Source organism: Aotus nancymaae, unplaced genomic scaffold, assembly GCF_030222135.1.
Source record: "Aotus nancymaae isolate 86718 unplaced genomic scaffold, 86718_ANA_hifiasm-v0.15.2.pri h1tg000064l_1, whole genome shotgun sequence".
Lineage (NCBI taxonomy): Eukaryota > Metazoa > Chordata > Mammalia > Primates > Aotidae > Aotus > Aotus nancymaae.
In genome coordinates, this window is record NW_026988479.1 from 4,263,292 (window position 1) to 4,284,615 (window position 21,324).

Sequence of the window (21,324 nt, forward strand, 5' to 3'; positions counted from 1 at the left end):
TTTTTTTTTTTTTTTACTATAATTAGAACCGTTTTGATAAATGAAATGCTAATATGTGTGTGGCTACTCTGTCCAGACTCAGAGAGCTTTTCTCTGAGATTCTTGGGGCTACCTAATCAGGTCTACTGAATAATAACAGGTCTGTCTAGAAATTGGCAGATTGAATAGATACATAGTCCCTTAGGACTAAAAGAATGGAACTGGAGATGACAGCTACAAAATTTTAGAAAAGGAGATGATGAATGAGTGTGGTGGCAGACACTGCAGACCCAAGAAGCTGAAGCTGAAGCTTATGGTGAAGCCTTGAAGAAAATTCATTTGCCCCCACCAAACCCCTTGTGTACCAGGTACCTCAAAGAATAGGCAATAAATGTGAAACTACAAACAGGAAACTTTTGGGAAGTGTGTTTAAGAAGGAACTGTAGCACTGGATTGCTTCTTCTACCCTAATAGAAATCCTGAGGCTTATTCTCTGGAAAAGATTAACTTCTGGAAATACCTGGAAGAACAGAGGTTGAAAAAGTAGGGGATATAAGAGAAAATCTCTCTCTCTCTCTCTCTAAATATGTATATACTTATATAGATAGATAGATATACATACATACATACATACATATATATATATAAAACTTCTCTTTAATATATATAACTTCTCTTTAATACTTGACTGTTTTAGTCTTCAAGATTCTTGTGTGAGGAATCTGAATAGCCGACATGTAAAAATTGCAAGACACTGATAGTGATGAATCCCCCAACAGAATGTCCTGGACATTGAAAGCAACTAGTAAATAAGTGTTCTTCATGCGCAGAGATCCTAGTTAATATTTTGTTTGTTTATTTTGTGTTTTTGCATTTGCATCTTAAAATATAAACTGATAGTCAAATGTCTCCAGATATTTGAAAAAAATCCTCCTGAATATATCCTAGATTGGATTGAGACCAATACAAACCAAAGATTAAAAGGATGTCGGAAAAAACTGACAGAGAGGAGAAATTTTCAAAAGATTATTATTGCTAATATTCTGGAAGATAGGGACAAAAAAGTATCAATAACATAAAAATAACATAATACAAAAAGAGGAATATTCAGAGAACACAAGTGTTGGAAAATAAATCTCTCAAAAAGTAAAGCAAAAGGTAAGAAAAGGAAAATAAAATAGAAAAGATTAGGAAATTAGCAATTCAGACCAGGAGGGCTGATCTTCAAAAAATCAAGAGTTCCAAAGATGAAAGGATGAACACACAAATAAATGTAACAGAAAAAAGCAATGGGCAAAAAGCACAGAAATAAAGAATGGAAGAGAAGAAGGGGGTGTGAAAATTATATTTTTTTCAAATTCAAAAAGTATCTAGAACTGTAAGACCTGAGTTTTTAGACTGAGAAGATCTAAAATTTCCCAGTGTAATGGATAGATGAGATTGGTCCCAGTACATGTCATCATGAGATTATAGACTACTGAAAACTAATAGAAGATTCCAAAAATAGAAAAAATAGAAATACTGTGTTGCATCCAAAGGAAAAGAAATTAGAAAGACTGACAAGTTCTCAATATATATACTGGAAGTCAGAAGATTATAGGGCAATGCCTTAAAAGTCCTGCATAAAAATAATTTCTTACCTAGAATTCTGTACAAGCAGCCATTCAAGTGTATCGGTGGAAAAAAAGACATTTTCAGACACATGAAGACTCACAAAAACTTACCTCCTAAATACTCTTTATCAGACAGCTACTGAAACCAAATGTGTGCTACTGCTGTATTAATTTCTAGAACCTTAGACCTATCCAGAAAGGCCAACTATGAAATTACATAGTGTTTGAGATCCAGTCTTACTTAGTAACATATAAAAGGAGTGTTGCTAAAGTCAACATGGCCTCTTTTACAAAGCAGATAGATTACTTTGATATATTTTGTGTCAATTGCTAGTGTAGTTGTTATCAGCATAGTCTTCCTTTCTATTACTTCTTTTCTAGTTATATGAATATGTATGTATATGTATATACAGGGGTGTGTGTGTGTGTATATATATGTATGTATGTTTATAAATATATATATTTCCTTTTCTTTTCTTCTCTTCCAGGTTTACCAAAAGCAGCTGTGATTAGTCAGCTGCAGGTTTTAAGGGGTTCTGCTGCCCTGTGGGCTTTTGGTTGCACTGCTGATGACATTGTTTATATAACCCTTCCTCTGTATCATAGTTCAGGAGCTATCCTGGGAATTTCTGGATGTGTTGAGTTAGGTAAGCCTTTATTTTCTTTTTGTTAAGTTTTCAAAACACCTAATAATTAGAACAAGTGTTTATTGACATTTGAAAATTTATCATTAGAATTTAGAGTGATTACATGCATATTATTTTATTAAAATAGAATTTTTTTAAAAAAAAAAAAGGCACACAATTTTATGGCATATTCAGTGTTTTCCTAAAGTGAAAAGACCAGTTTTCTGAGGATTTGTCCATGTAGTTGGAATTGGCTGTGGGCTTCTCTCTCCTTGTGGTCGCTCACCCTCAAACAACCTCAGTGGTGTATGAGGTTCTACCACCATATTCCTCAAACGGTGGTAGAAATGTTCCAAGAGAGTGAGTATGGAAGCTGCATAAGTCTTAAAGCCTAGTCTTAAAAGTCACGTAGATTATTTTACCTTCATTTCATTGATTAAAGCAAGTTATAGGCCAGCCTAAATTAAAGATTCCAGGGCTGGAGAAATAGAAGCCACCTCTTGAAGGGAGATGGAGCAAATTTACACCGCAAAAGTAAGAGCCTTGAAGAAATTGCTGAGGCCATCTTTGGAAATGATCTGCCATAGACACTCAATAAATTAGTTGGTAGAGCTTGTGACTCAGTAGATTCCATTCATAAAATCATGCAAGATAATGTGTCAGTTTCTAGGGCTAAAATAATATACAAACAGTAGAGATCATGTGCTACTTGTATATGTCTAAAATGCTGTAATTTTTAGAATAGAATATTTAGAATGTGATCAGTATCCATCATAAGTAAAGATCAGAGTCGAGACATTAAAACCTTCTGTGGATGTACATTGTGGTCAAAATCAGGTTCTGCAGTCATTGATGAACTTTTTTGTTAGTGCTATCTTGCTAAGTCAACCTAACTAACAATTGACCTCAAGATATGTTGAGGCTGCTTTAAGGTTTGAAAAATGAATCATATGTATATATTCAAGTTGAAAAGTAAGTGAATATTCTTGGCTTCTATGGAGAAGGATGACTCTTATCTACTGTCATGCCCTAATACTCTAACTCTCAATGAACAGCATGAAATGATGCTTAAGAGCATTGAGTCAGAGAGCTCTGAACCCAGTCCCCACTCAGTACTTTTTAAACTGGGTGACCTGAAGCAAGCCACATAGTCTCTCTGAGCCTGTTTCTTCATCAGTAAAATAGGGATAGGGTTGCTAACCCCACAATCGTTGTGAGTATTAAATAAAATAAAGTACTTAGCACAGTTCCAGAGAAATGGAAAGCACTCAATATGTGGTAAATTTTGACTGTTGCTTTTGTCCTGTTTATTGCAATATTTTGAACAGAGTATTTGGACAATAAAATCCATGTTTCCAAATGAGTTTGATATAAATTATTGATGATGAGTTATTAAAGTTATAAAAGTAAGCAAACATGTTCTAGACAGAGAAACATCATTTATGTTTTATGTTCATTCTGCCCTTGAATTTTTTTCCCTAGTGCCTGTTTTTGTCTTTCCTTATAGGTGCCACTTGTGTGTTAAAGAAGAAATTCTCAGCAAGTCAGTTTTGGAGTGACTGCAAGAAGTATGACGTGACTGTGTTTCAGTACATTGGAGAACTTTGTCGCTACCTTTGCAAACAACCTAAGGTAGGCGTAATCATTATCAGAAAAAAAAGTCAGAAAGAATAAGTATTGAGATAGAAAAAGTTATTTTTATTTATTTGTTTATACTCTGCCTTTCAGAATATAATTTAGCTGACTTACAAAGATGCATGTAATACCGCAAGACAAAATGAGACAAATGAGAGAGAATAAAAAGAGAGCGATCCAAGAATGTACTAATATGCTTTGTACTGTAGCAGGATAGGACAGACCCAAAGACTTTGTGTTTAGACTAATTATAATTTCTATAAACATAACATGCATCAGATTATGAAATTAGATGACATGCTGTATTTATATAAAGCAGTTATTCTAAGGTTAAAATAATCTTTTAAAATGTTGTTCTTTAAAAAAATCTACTAACCACTGACAATGATTATAACTTATTTTTCTATTTTTTTCTTTTGAATAAGTGATTATAGTCAGGATATCTTTTTGTTTTGTTTTACTTTAAATTTAAAAAAAAAACCCACATTCCTTTGATTTGCACTTGTCTCCTTACCTGAAGAAGTCATAATCACTTTCTTTTGACCAACTGCCACCATCTGAAAACAGATAAGCAGAGAGAGTTGAAATAACCTGAAGTTTACCTTTATTGGTTCATTTTTTTTTTTACCCTCAGAAGTTATTTCCTTTTTCCTAGTTTCATTTATCTCTACAAATGCCTCCTCTTAAACTTTATGATTTTCTAAGCATTCTTGAGACTATAAAGAAGTGACTTTCTTTAATCAAATTTATTTCTTTAATTATATTATTATTACAAATTATTTCTCTTTAGTTATCTGATTATTTTAAAAATCAAATCCACATCAGCCTCTTCAAGAATGACAATAGAGTAGGATATTGCCCTATGTGGGGTGGGGCAACAGAACCTTGGCCTTTGAGACCCACCTTTCCTAGACTAGAGGATCTCTCACTTATCACCTCTGCCATCATCACACCTGCTTAAGGCATGAATGGTGTGCTGCCATGTCTTCTCTTCTCTTTGGCTAAAATATGGACATGTAATTCTTCAATTAATTACCCAGAACATAGTTGACAGTAGGCTGGAGGGATTTAAATAAGACTTTTTAAAGATATGGAATTACACAGGGAAGATGGACACAGACAAAATTGTGAAATTGGAAAATCTGATGTACAAAATGCTTTGATTCATTTAGAGCTTGGAGTTTACCAAGGAGAAACCTAATGTAGAGCTTCTGACCCACCTCCCTGTGGCAGAAGCCATCCTTCCTCATTTTTTGTCTGGAGCGCTTCAAGTAACTATAGATTCCACAGATTCATAACTAAGACAGAGGGTTCCAGAGAAATATTTTACTTTAATTTTTTTCTCTTCAAGGAGACCTTGCTTCATATAAGGGATGTAGTCTTAACCTGAAGAATCCCAATAAAACAGTTATAATGCCACAAACTTACATATTTTCTCTTCTAGTTTTCACTGCACTTTTTGGTAATACGATATTTGGATTAGGTTAACTTAGGGAATTAATGCTCTCCAGTAAGATTAAGGTCACTTTCAGATGAGATTTTATGGCTTTAGTACAGAACACAAGATGCTACCTAGTGAAGTTCATCTGTTTTCTAAACCATGTGCCCCACACTCCTGTGTCCTCTCATCCTTTAATAGTGACATCAGTTTGTATAATGTCATTGCTTGGTAAATATTTATTGAATGGTTGAATACATGCATTTACTTATTTTTTAAATGTACCAACTTAAATGATGCTGCATTTAGTATCTTCATGCAATAGAGCTAATATAGGTTTTCAGAAGTGAATGTAAATAGGCAAACTATATGGATGCTTTTGTGATTTTTATAAAATATTTTTAAATTGCTGTTCAAAGTGCTTGAAGTGATTTAGAATCTCATGCACATTGTAGGAATATGTCTGTTGCACAGTGTCTGTCAGTACTGAGTGTTATTAAAAATAGTGGTTTTCCAGCTGTGCTTCTTAGAAAACTAGAAACTCTTTTAAGTCCCCTCATAAGTCCCTGGAACATGGTGAGTAAGAGTAAAAGCAGGCCACTCCAAGGCCCACCCTTTCAAATATCATGAGTTAAACCCAATTTCCTGAGCTCCTCAATAGGACTTCTTTTGAACAAAGGATGCCTCAGTGGTTTTCAATTAGAAAAAGTAAATTCGATTATTTGCTTTTGTTTATAATTTTATAGACTAGAAACAAAACCTATATTAATGTGCTCTGCTAAGATTACTGGCAACGCAGGACAGTTTCCAGTTGTATTTCCCTTTTTAAAATGTCTCCTTTATGTCTCGTACTCATTTATGTCTTTGGTACATAATGTTTTACCTTATCCATTGGAACTCCCACTTCATATAATAAAGGTATTAATAGTTTTTCATATTGGTTACACATCTTTTCTCAGTGTTTTCCTTTGAATATTTTAATGAAATAAAATATCCTTTTTACCTCTCTGAATCTGTATTGCACTAATTTGGAGAAAATATTATAGTCTCAGAGAATTTAAGAGAACTCAGAATTGAAAACAGAATACCTGATTGCTTTTTAATTAATTTAATTTTTAGGGCTGGGCATGGTGGCTCATGCCTGTAATCTCAGCACTTTGGGAGGCTAACGTGGGTGAATCACTTGAGGCCAGGAGTTTGAGACCAGCCTGGCCACTATAGGGAAACCATCTCTACTAAAAATGCAAATTTTTTTTTGTAAAATACAAAAATACAACATGGGGAAACAATCTCAACTAAAAATACAAAAATTAGCCACCTGGTGTCGAGCACCTGTAATCCCACCTACTCAGCAGGCTGAGGAAGGAAAATTGCTTAAGCCCATTAGGCAGAGGTTGTGTGAGCTGAGATTGTGCCACTGTACTTCAGCCTGGGTGACAGAGTGAGACTCTGTCTCAAAAAAAATTAATTTAATTTTTAATTTTAATTTTTAACTAAATCTCTTTGAAGACAAAATGATGTTTATGAAATAATCTGCAAATGCTTACCTGAATTCAAACTGAGGAGGAAATAGAGAAATAAATATTGCTTTACCCAAAGGAAAACTTAATAATTTTTTTTAAGCAGAGACGCACAGTATTACCTAATCTCCTTTGTTGACCTCACACAAAATGAGTACAAGCTGTTCTTGGCATTAAAAATTAGGAAAAGGAGAAAGTCATTCTGTTATGACATCTTTTCCCTTCAAGGAGATCTTGCATCTTTATTGTTCAATATTCCTTTCAATGACCTTCCCTTGAAAGGAAGGGGCAGTTTCTGCTGCACAGCCAGCATCAGTGGATTCAGGTGGAGCCAGAGAATAAACACATGACATGGTCCTTGTTCTCACCTTCAAGGAATTACAATTGAATGTCTCATAAGCCATAGTTTGAAGCCCCACAGACAGTTGTTTAAAAGAAAGCAAAACCATGTGTTTTCTAAATAGATTCAGATTTGTTGACAATCTCAGGGTAAGTAGCATATTCCAAAGGAAATTTACCTGCAGGCAGAAGTCATAGTGAGAGTTGAATGTTTATGTGTAGTCGCACAAAGACTCCCTACGGTTGGCTTTCTCTGGTCAGAAGCATTTATCCATTTCTGTCTCTCAAACTTGCACCCCATCCCCCACTGCTTCTCTTTTTCAAAACTCCAGTTACAAAAGATCCTTTGGCATAAACATTGGATGTACTGCTTTAAAACTGCTGGCAGCAGCATTATCTTCAGAAAGAGACTGACTCCTCTTAGTCATGGTGAGATGGGGCTGTTCTTATCTTCCCCTGAGCCTAGGAAAGCAGCTGTCCCCTACTTTTAATCTTTCGAGTTTTCTATTTTACTGAAGCACCGTCATACATTCTGATTGGGTCTAGTTCTGTATTTTCTTAATATTAATGGTGCCTTTAATATTTATTGGTGAAGAATGTGTTGGAGCTCTAGACATCAGTGATCCTCTGGGGGAGTCCTGCTACAGAGTTTGTGTTATATAAATAATTCTTTTTAACATAGTCAACAGTTAGCCCTATCTAGGAATATATCTAGGGATAGGACCATATATGTAACTTATTCATTTACTCATTAATTCATCCATTCATAGGCCGGGCGCTGTGGTTCACGCCTGTAATCCCAGCACTTTGGGAGGCTGAGGCGGGTGGATCACGAGGTCAAGAGATCGAGACCATCCTGGTCAACATGGTGAAACCCCCGTCTCTACTAAAAATACAAAAAATTAGCTGGGCATGGTGGTGCATGCCTGTAATCCCAGCTACTCAGGAGGCCGAGGCAGGAGAATTGCCTGAACCCAGGAGGCAGAGGTTGCGGTGAGCCGAGATCGCGCCATTGAACTCCAGCCTGGGCAACAAGAGCGAAACTCCGTCTCAAAAAAAAAAAAAAAAAAAAAAAAAAAAGAAATCTGACATCTTACCTCAAAAATAGCCAAAGTCCAAATTTTAAACACCCCCCGGCTCGTCAAAATTTAATCTTTGTCTCCATCTTGACTGCCTTAGTTAATGGCAACTCCATTCTTCCAGGTAATCAATCAAAACCCAAAAAACTAAACCAAAACAAAACATCTGGAGTCTCCCTTGAAGCTTTCTCTTTCTCTTTCTGTCACACTTCCTGTCTAATCCACGAGCAAAGCTTTCAGATTCTACCTTTAGCTGTATCCACAATCAAACCTCATCTTATAAATTACATTGTTGCTTAGATGTAAGTGCTTCTTTCCTCTAGAAACTTTTGCAATAGCCTCTTCTTAACTCCACTCTTGACCCCTGAATTCTATTCTTGCCATAGCAGTTAGAATGATTTTGTTAAAATGTAAAATGGTAAATGTAAAATCACTGCCCAAATCCCTCTGATGGTTTTACTTGGAAGAAAATCCAGCTCCCTTGAAATCTGGCACTAGACAAGGATGCCCTCTCTCACCACTCCTATTCAATATAGTACTGGAAGTTCTAGCCAGAGCAATCAGGCAAGAAAAAGAAATAAAGGGTATTCAATTAGGAAAGGAGGAAGTCAAATTGTCTCTATTTGCAGACGACATGATTGTATATCTAGAAGACCCTATCACCTCAGCCCAAAAGCTCCTGAAACTGATAAGCAACTTCAGCAAAGTCTCAGGATACAAAATCAATGTGCAAAAATCACAAGCGTTCCTATACACCAATAACAGACTTAAAGAGAGCCAAATCAAGAACGAACTGCCATTCACAATTGCTACAAAGAGAATAAAATACCTAGGAATACAACTAACAAGGAATGTAAAGGACCTCTTCAAGGAGAACTACAAATCACTGCTCAACGAAATAAGAGAGGACACAAACAGATGGAGAAACATTCCATGTTCATGGTTAGGAAGAATTAATATCGTGAAAATGGCCATACTGCCCAAAGTAATATACAGATTCAATGCTATCCCCATCAAGCTACCAATGACCTTCTTCACAGAACTGGAAAAAACCACCTTAAACTTCATATGGAACCAAAAGAGAGCCCGCATAGCCAAGTCAATTCTAAGCAAAAAGAACAAAGCAGGAGGCATCACACTACCAGACATCAAACTCTACTACAAGGCTACAGTAATCAAAACAGCATGGTACTGGTACCAAAACAGAGATATAGACCAATGGAACAGAACAGAGGCATCGGAGGCAACACAACATATCTACAACCACCTGATCTTTGACAAACCTGATAAAAACAAGCAATGGGGAAAGGATTCCCTGTTCAATAAGTGGTGTTGGGAAAACTGGCTAGCCATATGCAGAAAGCAGAAAATGGACCCCTTCCTGACACCTTACACTAAAATTGACTCCAGATGGATTAAAGACTTAAACATAAGACCTAACACCATAAAAACACTAGAAGGAAACCTAGGCAAAACCATTCAGGACATAGGCGTAGGCAAGGACTTCATGACCAAAACACCAAAAGCATTGGCAACAAAAGCCAAAATAGACAAATGGGACCTAATCAAACTCCACAGCTTCTGCACAGCAAAAGAAACAGTCAATAGAGTGAATCGGCAACCAACAGAATGGGAAAAAATTTTTGCAGCCTACCCATCTGACAAAGGGCTGATATCCAGAATTTACAACGAGCTAAAAAAGATTTACAAGAAAAAAACAAACAAGCCCATTCAAAAGTGGGCGAAGGACATGAACAGATACTTTACAAAAGAAGACATACATGAGGCCAACAAGCATATGAAAAAATGCTCATCATCACTGGCCATTAGAGAAATGCAAATCAAAACTACATTGAGATACCATCTCACACCAGTTAGAATGGCAATCATTAAAAAATCTGGAGACAACAGATGCTGGAGAGGATGTGGAGAAATAGGAACACTTTTACACTGTTGGTGGGAGTGTAAATTAGTTCAACCATTGTGGAAAACAGTGTGGCGATTCCTCAAGGACCTAGAAATAGAAATTCCATTTGACCCAGCAATCCCATTACTGGGCATATATCCAAAGGATTATAAATCGTTCTACTATAAGGACACATGCACACGAATGTTCATTGCAGCACAGTTTACAATAGCAAAGACCTGGAACCAACCCAAATGCCCATCGATGATAGACTGGACAGGAAAAATGTGGCACATATACACCATGGAATATTATGCAGCCATTAAAAACGAGGAGTTCGCGTCCTTTGTAGGGACATGGATGAACCTGGAAAACATCATTCTCAGCAAACTGACACAAGAACACAAAATCAAACACCACATGTTCTCACTCATAGGCGGGTGTTGAACAAGGAGAACACATGGACACAGGGAGGGGAGCACTATACATGGGGGTCTGTTGTGGGGGAGTGGGGGGGGACAGCGGGGGGGTGGGGAATTGGGGAGGGATAGCATGGGGAGAAATGCCAGATATGGGTGAAGGGGAGGAAGGCAGCAAATCACACTGCCACGTATGCACCTAAGCAACAACCTTGCATGTTTTTCACATGTACCCCAAAACCTAAAATGCAATAAAAAAAAAAAAAAAAAAAAAAAAAAAAGAAAATCCAGCTCCCTTTAGCATGGCCTACGTGGCTCTATGGGACCTGTTTCTTTCTCCTGTGATCTCCCTGATCCCCACCCCATACTTTATTCATTGTTTACTCCAGCCTATCCATCTCCTCGCCTTTGCTTCAGTACACCAGAACTTTCCTCCCTTGGACTGTTTCTTCCCCAGATATATATAGCTCATCCTCAACCCATCAAATACCTCCTCAGAGTGGTCACTCTATCAACTTGATGTGCTCCCTACTCAAAGTCTGGGTAGACTGATGTTATCATGCATTAAGAGAATTTAAAAAGGTTTATTACTGACATAGCAGAGCCTTCTGAGGAGAGCAGAGTCCCAAGCATGTCCAAAAATGGCTGGAGAGCAGGGGGAAAGACTGGTTCAGCTTTTATGTGATAAAGGGGTATCATAGGGGAAAGTTCCTGGGTATTCAGTTCTGCATTTGTTGATCTGAACATACCGCTGGTGCCAAAGAAGGAGCACTGGACATTCTCATCAGCTTGCTGAAGAGGAAAGGATAGCAATGTGATTTGAAAGCTGTGAGCAGTCAAGCATGAAGAATGGAGATGGACACTGGATTATGAGGTCTGTCTTCTTCTTGAAGTGTCTCCTTTCATGCTTTATTTTTCTTCCTAGAGATTATAACTCTATTACATGTATACATATGTAGAATATATGTGTGTGTATGTGTGTGTGTGTATATATATATGCATATATATATTATACTTTAAGTTCTGGGGTACATGTGCAGAATGTACAGGTTTACAGTTTTGTTACATAGGTATACATGTGCCATGGTGGTTTGCTGCATCCATCACCCTGTGATTATTTCTCCTAATGCTATTCCTCACCCATACCCCCATACCCCAACAGGACCAGGTGTGTGATATTCCCCTCCCTGTGTCCATGTGTTCTCATTGTTCGACTCCCACATATGAGTGAGAACATGTGGTGGTTGGTTTTCTGTTCTTGTGTTAGTTTGCTGAGAATGATGGCTTCCAGCTTCATCCATGTCCCTGCAAAGGACATGAACTCATCCTTTTTTATGGCTGCATAGTATTCCATAGTATATATGTGCCACATTTTATTTATTCAGTCTCTCATTTATGGGCATTTGAGTTGGTTCCAAGTCTTTGCTATTGTGAACAGTGCTGCAATAAACATATGTGCGCATGTGTCTTTGTAATAGAATGATTTATACTTCTTTGGGCATATATCCAGTAATGGGATTGCTGGTTCAAATGATATTTCTAGTTCTAGATCATTGAGGGATCACTGTCTTCCACAATGGTTAAACTAATTTACACTCCCACCAACAGTGTAAAAACATTCCTGTTTCTTCAATTTCTTCACATCCTCTCCAGCATCGGTTGTCTCCTGACTTTTTAATGATAACCATTCTAACCGGTATGAGATGGTATCTCATTGTGGTTTTAATTTCATTTCTCTAATGGCCAGTGATGACGAGATTTTTTTCATATGTTTGTAGCCTGCATGAATGTCTCCTTTTATTCTTTTTGAGACAGAGTCTCTCTTTATCTCCAGGCTGGAGTGTAGTGGCATGATCTTGGCTCACTTCAACCTCTGACTACTGGGTTCAATCGATTATCCTGCCTCAGCATCCCAAGTATCTGGGATTACAGGCATGTGCCACCACACCCAGCTAATTTTTTGTATTTTTAGTAGAGACAGGGTTTCACCTTGTTGGCCAGGATGGTCTTGATCTCATGACCTCATGATCCACCCACTAGGGATTACAGGTGTGAGCCACCGCGCCTGGCCAAATGTCTCCTTTTGAGAAGTGTCTGTTCAGATCCTTCACCCACATGTTGATAGGGTTGTTTGTTTTTTTCTTGTATATTTGTTTCAGTTCTTTGTAGATTCTGGATATTAGCCCTTTGTCAGATGGAGAGATTGCAAAAATTTTCTCCCATTCTGTAGGTTGCCTCACTCTGATGATAGTTTCTTTTGCTGTATAGAAGCTCTTTAGTTTAATTAGATCCCATTTGTCTATTTTGGCTTTTGTTGCCATTGCTTTTAGTGTTTTAGTCATGAAGTCTTTGCCCATGCCTATGTCCTGAATGGTATTGCCTAGGTTTTCTTCTAGGGTTTTTATGGTTTTAGGTTTTATGTTTAAGTCTTTAATCTATCTGGGTTAATTTTTGTATAAGATGTAAGGAAGGGATCCAATTTCAGCTTTCTGCATATGACTAAGCAGTTTTCCCAAACACCATTTATTGAATAGGGAATCCTTTCCCCATTGCTTGTTTTTGTCAGGTTCGTCAAAGATCAGATGGTTGTAGATGTGTGGCATTATTTCTGAGGCCTCTGTTCTGTTCCATTGGTCTATATTTCTGTTTTGGTACCAGTACCATGCTGTTTAGATTACTGTAGACTTGTAGTATAGTTTGAAGTCAGGTAGTGTGATGCCTCCAGCTTTGTCTTTTTGCTGAGGATTGTCTTGGCTATAGGGGCTTTTTTTGGGTTCCATATGAAATTTAAAGTAGTTTTTTTCAATTCTGTGAAGAAAGACTATGGTAGTTTGATGTGGATAGCACTGGATCTATAAATTATTTTGGGCAGTAGGCCATTTTCATGATATTGATTCTTTCTAACCATGAGCATGGAATGTTTCTCTCATTTGTTTGTGTTCTCTCTTATTTCCTAGAGCAGTGATTTGTAGTATACCTTGAAGAGGTCTTTCACATCCCTTGTAAGTTGTATTCCTAGGTATTTCATTCTCTTTGTAGCAATTGTGAATGGGAGTTCACTCATGATTTGGCTCTGTTCGTCTGTTATTGGTGTATAGGAATGCTTGTGATTTTTGCATATTGATTTTGTATGCTGAGGCTTTGCTGAAGTTGTCTATCAGCTTAAGGAGATTTTAGGCTGACATTATGGGGTCTTCTGAATATACAATCATATCATCTGCATATAGAGACAATTTGACTTTCTTTTTTCCTAATTGAATACCTTTATTTCATTCTCTTGCCTGATTTCCCTGGCCAGAACTTCCAATACTATTTGGAATAGGAGTGGTGAGAAAGGGCATCCTTGTCTTCTGCTGGTTTTCAAAGGGAATGCCTCCAGTCTTTGCCCATTAGGTGTGATATTTGCTGTGGGTTTGTCATAAATGGCTCTTATTATTTTGAGATATGTTCCATCAATATCGAGTTTGTTGAGAGTTTTTAGCATAAAGGGCTGTTGAATTTTGTCGAAGGCCTTCTCTACATCTATTGAGATAATCATGTGGTTTTTGTCTTTGGTTTACTTTATGTGATGGATTACATTGATTGATTTGAGTATGTTGAACCAGCCTTGCATCCCAGGGATAAAGCCAACTTGATCGTGATGGATAAACTTTTTGATGTACTGCTGGATTTGGTTTGCCATTATTGTTTTTTTTTTTTTTTTTTTTTTTTTGAGGATTTTTGCATCAATGTTCATTAAGGATATTGACCTGAAATTTTCTTTTTTAGTTGTGTCTGTGCTAGGTTTTGGTATCAGGATGATGTTTGCCTCATAAAATGAGTTAGGGAGCATTCCCTCTTTTTGTATTGTTTGGAATCGTTTCGGAAGGAATGGTATCAGCTCCTCCATGTACCTCTAGAGTAGAATTTGGCTGTGAAGCCATCTGGTCCTGGACTTTTTTTGGTTGGTAGGCCATTAAATGCTGCCTCAATTTCAGAACTTGTTATTGGTCTATTCAGGGATTCAACTTCTTTCTGGTTTAGTCTTGGGAGGGTGTAAATGTCTAGGAATTTATCCATTTCTTCTGAATTTTCTAGTTTATTTCAGTAGAGGTGTTTATAGTATTCTCTGATGGTAGTTTGTATTTCTGTGGCATCAATGGTGATATCTCCTTTATCATTTTTTATTGCATCTATTTGATTCTTCTCTCTTTTCTTCTTCATTAGGCTGGCTAGCAGTGTATTTATTTTGTTGATATTTTTAATAAACTAGCTCCTGGATTCATTGATTTTTTGAAAGTTTTTTTTTTTTTTTTTTTTACATCTCTAACTCTTTCAGTTCTGCTCTGATCTTAGTTATTTCTTGTCTTCTGCTAGCTTTTGAATTTGTTTGCTCTTGCATCTCTAGTTCCTTTAATTGTGACATTAGGATGTCAATTTTATCCTGCTTTCTCTTGCGGGCATTTAGTGCTATAAATTTCCATCTACATACGGCTTTAAATGTATCCCAGAGATTGTGGTACATTGTGTCTTTGTTCTCATTGGTTTCAAAGAACATCTTTATTTCTGCCTTCATTTCATTATCTATCCAGTAGTCATTCAGGAGCAGGTTGTTCAGTTTCCTTGTAGCTGTGCAGTTTTGAGTGAGTTCCTTCATCCTGAGTTCTAATTCATTGCACTGTAGCCTGAGAGACTGTTTGTTATGATTTCCATTCTTTTGCATTTGCTGAGCAGTGTTTTACTTTTAATTATGTGGTCAATTTTAGAATAAGTGTGATATGGTGCTGAAAAGAATATATATTCTGTTGATTTGGGGTGGAGAATTCTGTAGATATCTATTAGGTCTGCTTGGTCCAGTGCTGAATTCAAGTCCTGGATATCCTTGTTAATTTTCTGTCTTATTCTGTCTAATATTGGCAGAGGGGTGTTAATATCTCCCAGTATAATGTGTGGGAGTCTAAGTATCTTTGTAGGTTCCTAAGAACTTGTTTTATGAATCTGCATGCTCCTGTATTGGGTGCATATACATTTAGAATAGTTAGCTCTTCTTGTTGCATTGATCCCTTTACCATAATGTAATGCCTTTCTTTTTCTCTTTTGATCTTTTTTGGTGTAAAGTGGTTTTATCAGAAACTGGGATTGCAATTGCTACTTCTTTTTTGCTTTCCATTTGCTCGGTAAATCTTCTTCCATCCCTTTATCTTGAGCCTATGTGTGTCTTTGCATATGAGATGGGTCTCCTGAATACAGCACACTGATAGGTCTTGACTCTTTATCCAATTTGCCAGTCTGTGTCTTTTAATTGGGGCATTTAGTCCATTTATATTTAAGGTTAATATTGTTATGTGTGAATTTGATCCTGCCATTTTTATGGTAGCTGTTTATTTTGCCCATTAGTTGATGCAGTTTTTTCATAGTGTCGATGGTTTTTACAATTTGGTATGTTTTTGCAGTGGCTGGTACTGGTTGTTCTTTTCCATGTTTAGTGCTTCCTTTAGGAGCTCTTGTGAGGCAGACCTGGTGGTGACAAAATCTCTCAGCATTTGCTTGTTCATAAATGATTTTACTTCTCCTTTGCTTATTAAGCTTAGTTTGGCTGGATATGAAATTCTGGGTTGAAAATTCTTTCCTTTAAGAATGTTGAATATCGGCCCCTACTCTCTTCTGGCTTGTAGGGTTTCTGCCAAGAGATCTGCTGTGAATCTGATGGGCTTCCCTTTGTGGGTAACTTGATTTTTTTTCTGGTTGCTCTTCTTGAGGAGTATCTTTGTAATGTTCTCTGTATTTTCTGAATTTGAATGTTGGCCTGCCTTGCTAAGTTGGGGTAGTTCCCTGGGTAATATCCTGAAGAGTGTTTTTCAACTTGGTTTCATTCTCCCCGTCACTTTCAGGTACACTGATCAAATGTAGATTTGGTCTTTTCACATAGTCCCATATTTTTCAGAGGCTTTGTTTGTTTCTTTTCACTCTTTTTTCTCTAATTTTGTCTTCTTGCTTTATATCATTGAGTTGATCTTCAATCTCTGATATTCATTCTTCTGCTTGATCGATTCAGCTATTGAAACTTGTGTATGCTTCATGAAGTTCTCATGCTGTGTTTTCTTAGCTCCATCAGGTCGTTTATATTCTCTAAATTGTTTATTTTAGTTGGCAATTCATCTAACCTTTTTTCAAGGTTCTTAGTTTCCTTGCATTGGATTAGAACATGCTCCTTTAGCTTGGAGATGTTTGTTATTACCCACCTTCGGAAGCCTGCTTCTGTCAATTTGTCAAACTCATTCTCCATCCAGTTTTGTTTCCTTGCTGGTGAGGAGTTGTGATTGCTTCGAGAAGAGGAGTTCTGGTTTTTGGAATTTTCAGCCTTTTTGCACTGGTTTCTCCCCATCTTTGTGTATTTATCTACCTTTGGTCTCTGAAGTTGGTGATCTTTGGATGGGGTCTCTGAGTGGATGCCTTTTTTGTTGATGTTGAAACTATTCCTTTCTGTTTCTTAGTTTTCCTTCCAACAGTCAGGCTTCTCTGCTGCAGGTCTGCTGAAGTTTGCTGGAGGTCCTCTTCAGACCCTGCTTGCCTGGGTAACACCAGTGGAGGCTGCAGAATAGCAAATATTGCTGCCTACTCCTTCCTCTGGTAGCTTTGTCCCAGAAGGTTGCCTGCCAGATGCCAGCCAGTGCTCTCATGATGAGGTGCCTGTCAGTCCCTACTGGGAGGCATCTCCCAGTCAGGATACACAGGGGTCAGGGATCCACTTGAAGAGGCAGTTTGTCCCTTATCAGTGGTTGAATGCTGTGTGGAGAGATCTACTGCTCTCTTCAGAGCTTCCAGGCAGGGATGTTTAAGTCTGCTGAAGCTGTGTCCACAACCATCTTTTTCCCAGGTGCTCTGTCCCAGGAGGGTGGGGACTTTATTTAGAAGTTCTTGATGGGCTGCTGCCTTTTTTCAGAGATTCCTTGCCCAGCGAGGAGGAAATCTAATGTGACAGTCTGCCTGTAGCCACCTTGCTGAGCTGTGATGGGCTCCACCCAATTCAAACTTCCCAGTGGCTTTGTTTACACTGTAAGGTTAAAACTGCCTACTCAAGCCTCAGCAAAGGCCAATAGCCTTCACCCACCAAGCTCTCGTGTCCCAGGTCGAGCTCAGACTTCTCTGCTGGATGTGAGAATTTCAAGCCAGTGGATCTTAGCTTGCTGGTCTCAGTGGGGGTGGAACCTGCTGAGCCAGATTACTTGATTCCCTGACTTCAGCCCCTTTTCCAGGAGATTGAATGTTTCTGTCTTGCTGGTGTTCCAGGTGCCACTGGGGTATGAAAAAAAACTGCAGTGAACTTAGTGTCTGCCGAAACAGCCACCCAGTATTGTGCTGGAAACCCAGGGCCCTTGTGGTGGTATAGGTACCAGAGGGAATCTCCTGGTCTGCAGGTTGCGAAGACCATGGCAAGAGTGCAGTATCTAGGCTGGAGTACAGGGTACAGACCCTAATGGGTTTCCTTGGCTAGGAGAGGGAGTTCCCCAACCTCCTGCTCTTTTCAGGTGGGGCAACACCCCACCCTGCTTCAGTTCACCCTCCTTGGGCTGCAGCCATTGTCCTACCAGTCCCAATGAGATTAACGAGGTACCTCAGTTGGAAATGCAGAAATTACCCACCTTCTGCCTCGATCTCGCTCAGAGCTGCACAGCGGAGCTGTTTCTATTCAGCCATCTTGCCAGCTGGACCGCTTTCCATTACATATTTTATATATAATTTCTTTATTAATTCTCTCTTAATCTTCTTCCCTCCATTATTATGTATTATTATGTCCTTGGTGCTTAGAATGGTGCCTGACACAAAGCAGATCCTCAACAAAAATTTGTTAACATTTAAACAAAAGAGAATATCAAATAGAACGAGTCCAGTTGCTGGGATACTTGTGTGCTCATGACCAACATAATCTTTCCCTAGTCTCATTCCTGTAAGGAAAGATAATTCTATAGAAAGTTAGTGTTTCTGGAGGGGACAAAATCCAATGAGGGAATTTGGATAAATCAAAGGTTAACAAATCAGATAAAAACAGATAAATAAATCTGCTGGGGTTGCTCTATGTTTGGGCACTAGTTTTGGGGTTATTACTTGCAGGAGTTTGTTTTTCAGACTTTGACTTAGCAACAGATGAATAAAGTACAATGACACACAGATACAGTGCTTTGCTGGTTTGACCGAGGGTCTGTGGCTGCTTACAGGCACTTTGGAGAGTGCTGTAAAGTGATAGCAGCTGCTGGCCTTTACTAGCTAGAGAGACTTACATTCATTTAGTAAAGTTTAATTGACAAAGGCTTTAGTTAACACTGCTAGAGGTTGAAGACCAAAGCACAGGTTTTTTTTTTTTTTTTTTTTTTTTTTTTTTTTTTTTTTGAGACGGAGTTTCGCTCTTGTTACCCAGGCTGGAGTGCAATGGCGCGATCTCGGCTCACTGCAACCTCCGCCTCCCGGGTTCAGGCAATTCTCCTGCCTCAGCCTCCTGAGTAGCTGGGATTACAGGCACGCAGCGCCGTGCCCAGCTAATTTTTTGTATTTTTAGTAGAGACGGGGTTTCACTATGTTGACCAGGATGGTCTCTGTCTCTTGACCTCGTGATCCGCCCGCCTCGGCCTCCCAAAGTGCTGGGATTACAGGCGTGAGCCACCGCGCCCGGCCCAAAACACAGGTTTTGATGCTTGAAGCAGACTCGGTTAGAGGGTTACCTTTTTGGTTGACTTTTCCTTGAAAGGGCTATTTGGCTTAAAGGTTAATTTTAAGACTACATGAGTAAACAAGTTAGGTAAACTTCTCGACATACTTTAGCTATTTGCTTTACTTATTAACTAAATGTAAAGGGGATTTAGGCCCCTTTTAGCTGAAACTTTTACTGAAAATGTGAAAAAACTTTTAGGCCTTTTAAAAGTTTGAGACTATATTTTGTAACTTTTTTTCTTTAATATTTTTCCTTTAATATTTTTGCCACCAACTTGAGTGAATTCCCACATGTATCACTGCAGGCAGGGAGTTGGGATTCTGATGCGTTCAGGACACAGCAGAAATCATCTTGCTAATGGGTCCCTGCACTTTTCAGAACATTTATTAATGAGCGCTGGTAATTATAGCTCAGGGGACAGTTTTTCTGAGTTTCCAGAAAAAAATCAATCTCCCTTCACATCTACACATCCTTTTCTTAGGTGAGTTAACACAGTTATGCAGGTTAGAGCCGAGTCTTGCAGACTGTTGGAGCTGGGCTTTCTCTACAAGACGCCTTTGAATGTTCTGGGTCTGAGGCATTTGCTTTCCCTCCACTGTTCTCCCACGTGCTGCAGGATAGAAAGCGGCTATTCAGAGTAAGCAGTCTGAAGTGACAGTTCCTATCCCTGTATTATTATGTCTGGAAAATAAGGAGTTTGAAATAAGCCCTCTTTGTATCGTAACACTTGGGATCACAGAAATCTTTTCAAACTATTTTTTGTGCCTTAAAATCTTTGTTAAACTGAGGGCTGTCACCTCTGAAACCATGGCCTGCCCAAACTCAGACTTGAGTTAAAGGCAACGTTGAAAAGATTTTCAGCTGGAACCTGTGCTGTCTTGACTTTGTAGGCCATTCATTTTAAATATTACCAAATCCTTTCTTAAAAGAGGTCCCTGCTCTCTCCCCCCGCGACACTCCTTTCCTGCTTCAGTAAAAGAAAGTCTGATCTCTTTATGCCTGTTTTTCTGCCCCAGATTCTCTGACATCCTGTTCGCATTTAGTGTTACTTCTTACTGGCTCTGCAATAACCATTTGACTTGGTGTCTGTATTGTTTCAGTGTATAATATTGGAGTGTCTGTGAAGAAAGCAAACTGTTGGAATGTATTGTCTTATTACATAGGGTGTGTTGGTGTGACACATGTACATGTATAATTGTGAGTAGATTATAACCTTTAGGTCTAACTCCTAATGTTCATCTAAAATATAAACAACATATGTTAAGGATTAAAAGACGTCTTATAATCCCTAACATATGTTGTTTATATTTTAGATGATCTTTAGGAGTTAGACCATACTTTTATTCATTGAATGGTTAGTTATCTAAGGCTAAAGGCAGAAAAGATTTGCTTCTTTGTTTTCATTATGAATTTGTTTCTTCTCTGTCTTTCCACCTATCAACAAACATTCTTTTGTTTCCTGAAAAATTAAAGTTGATATAAAATTACCTGTATTTAAACAGAGCCTGAGAGGTCTACTTTTCTTAGGCATATAAAGAGGTTATTCAGCCTGGGTATATCAGAGATTCTCTGAATAGGAATAAGCACATGTTTTAGAAGAAAGAGTCTTTGTTTTAGGAGGGCATTGTTAGAGGCCTGAGTATTTCGGCCAATGAATAAATAAATTCATGACCTTGTAGGAGGTACCTACAGTTCAAACGCTGCCTCACTGTGCGGCAACTCAGCAGACACTGCTGGGAATGTCTCTCAAAGAAACTTTTGAAGAAACCAGAGTTTTGGTTCAAGTTGATGTAACTCCTTTATTGGTATCATCAGTTTGATGAATGGTCCTGAAAGCCAGAGGGAAATATCTATTGAAATCCAGGACCTTGGGATGTCTGTGTTAAAAGCTCTGGGCCACTCAGCAAGTTCTCTTTTAAATTTTAAAAGGGATTTTAAGTAGTTGAAGATGAAATGAGCATTTTCTACATGCTGGGATGTGGCTTACTCAATGTGTGTGTGCAAGCGTGTAAGCATCTGACAAATAAATCTGAAGTATTCCAATATTTTTTCAGCTTCACTGAATAAGGAGCAAAACCACTGAA

General features: G+C 38.1%; 1 protein-coding gene across 1 annotated transcript in view; it reads left to right on the plus strand.

Annotated features, from left to right (window-relative positions):
- Positions 1-21,324, plus strand: part of SLC27A6 (solute carrier family 27 member 6) — a 61,141-nt gene that overhangs the window by 13,037 nt on the left and 26,780 nt on the right. The window contains exons 3-4 of the mRNA XM_012447965.2: positions 2,081-2,239; positions 3,726-3,850. Of these exons, the coding sequence (XP_012303388.2) occupies positions 2,081-2,239; positions 3,726-3,850 (284 nt within the window). The remainder of the gene's footprint in view (positions 1-2,080; positions 2,240-3,725; positions 3,851-21,324) is intronic.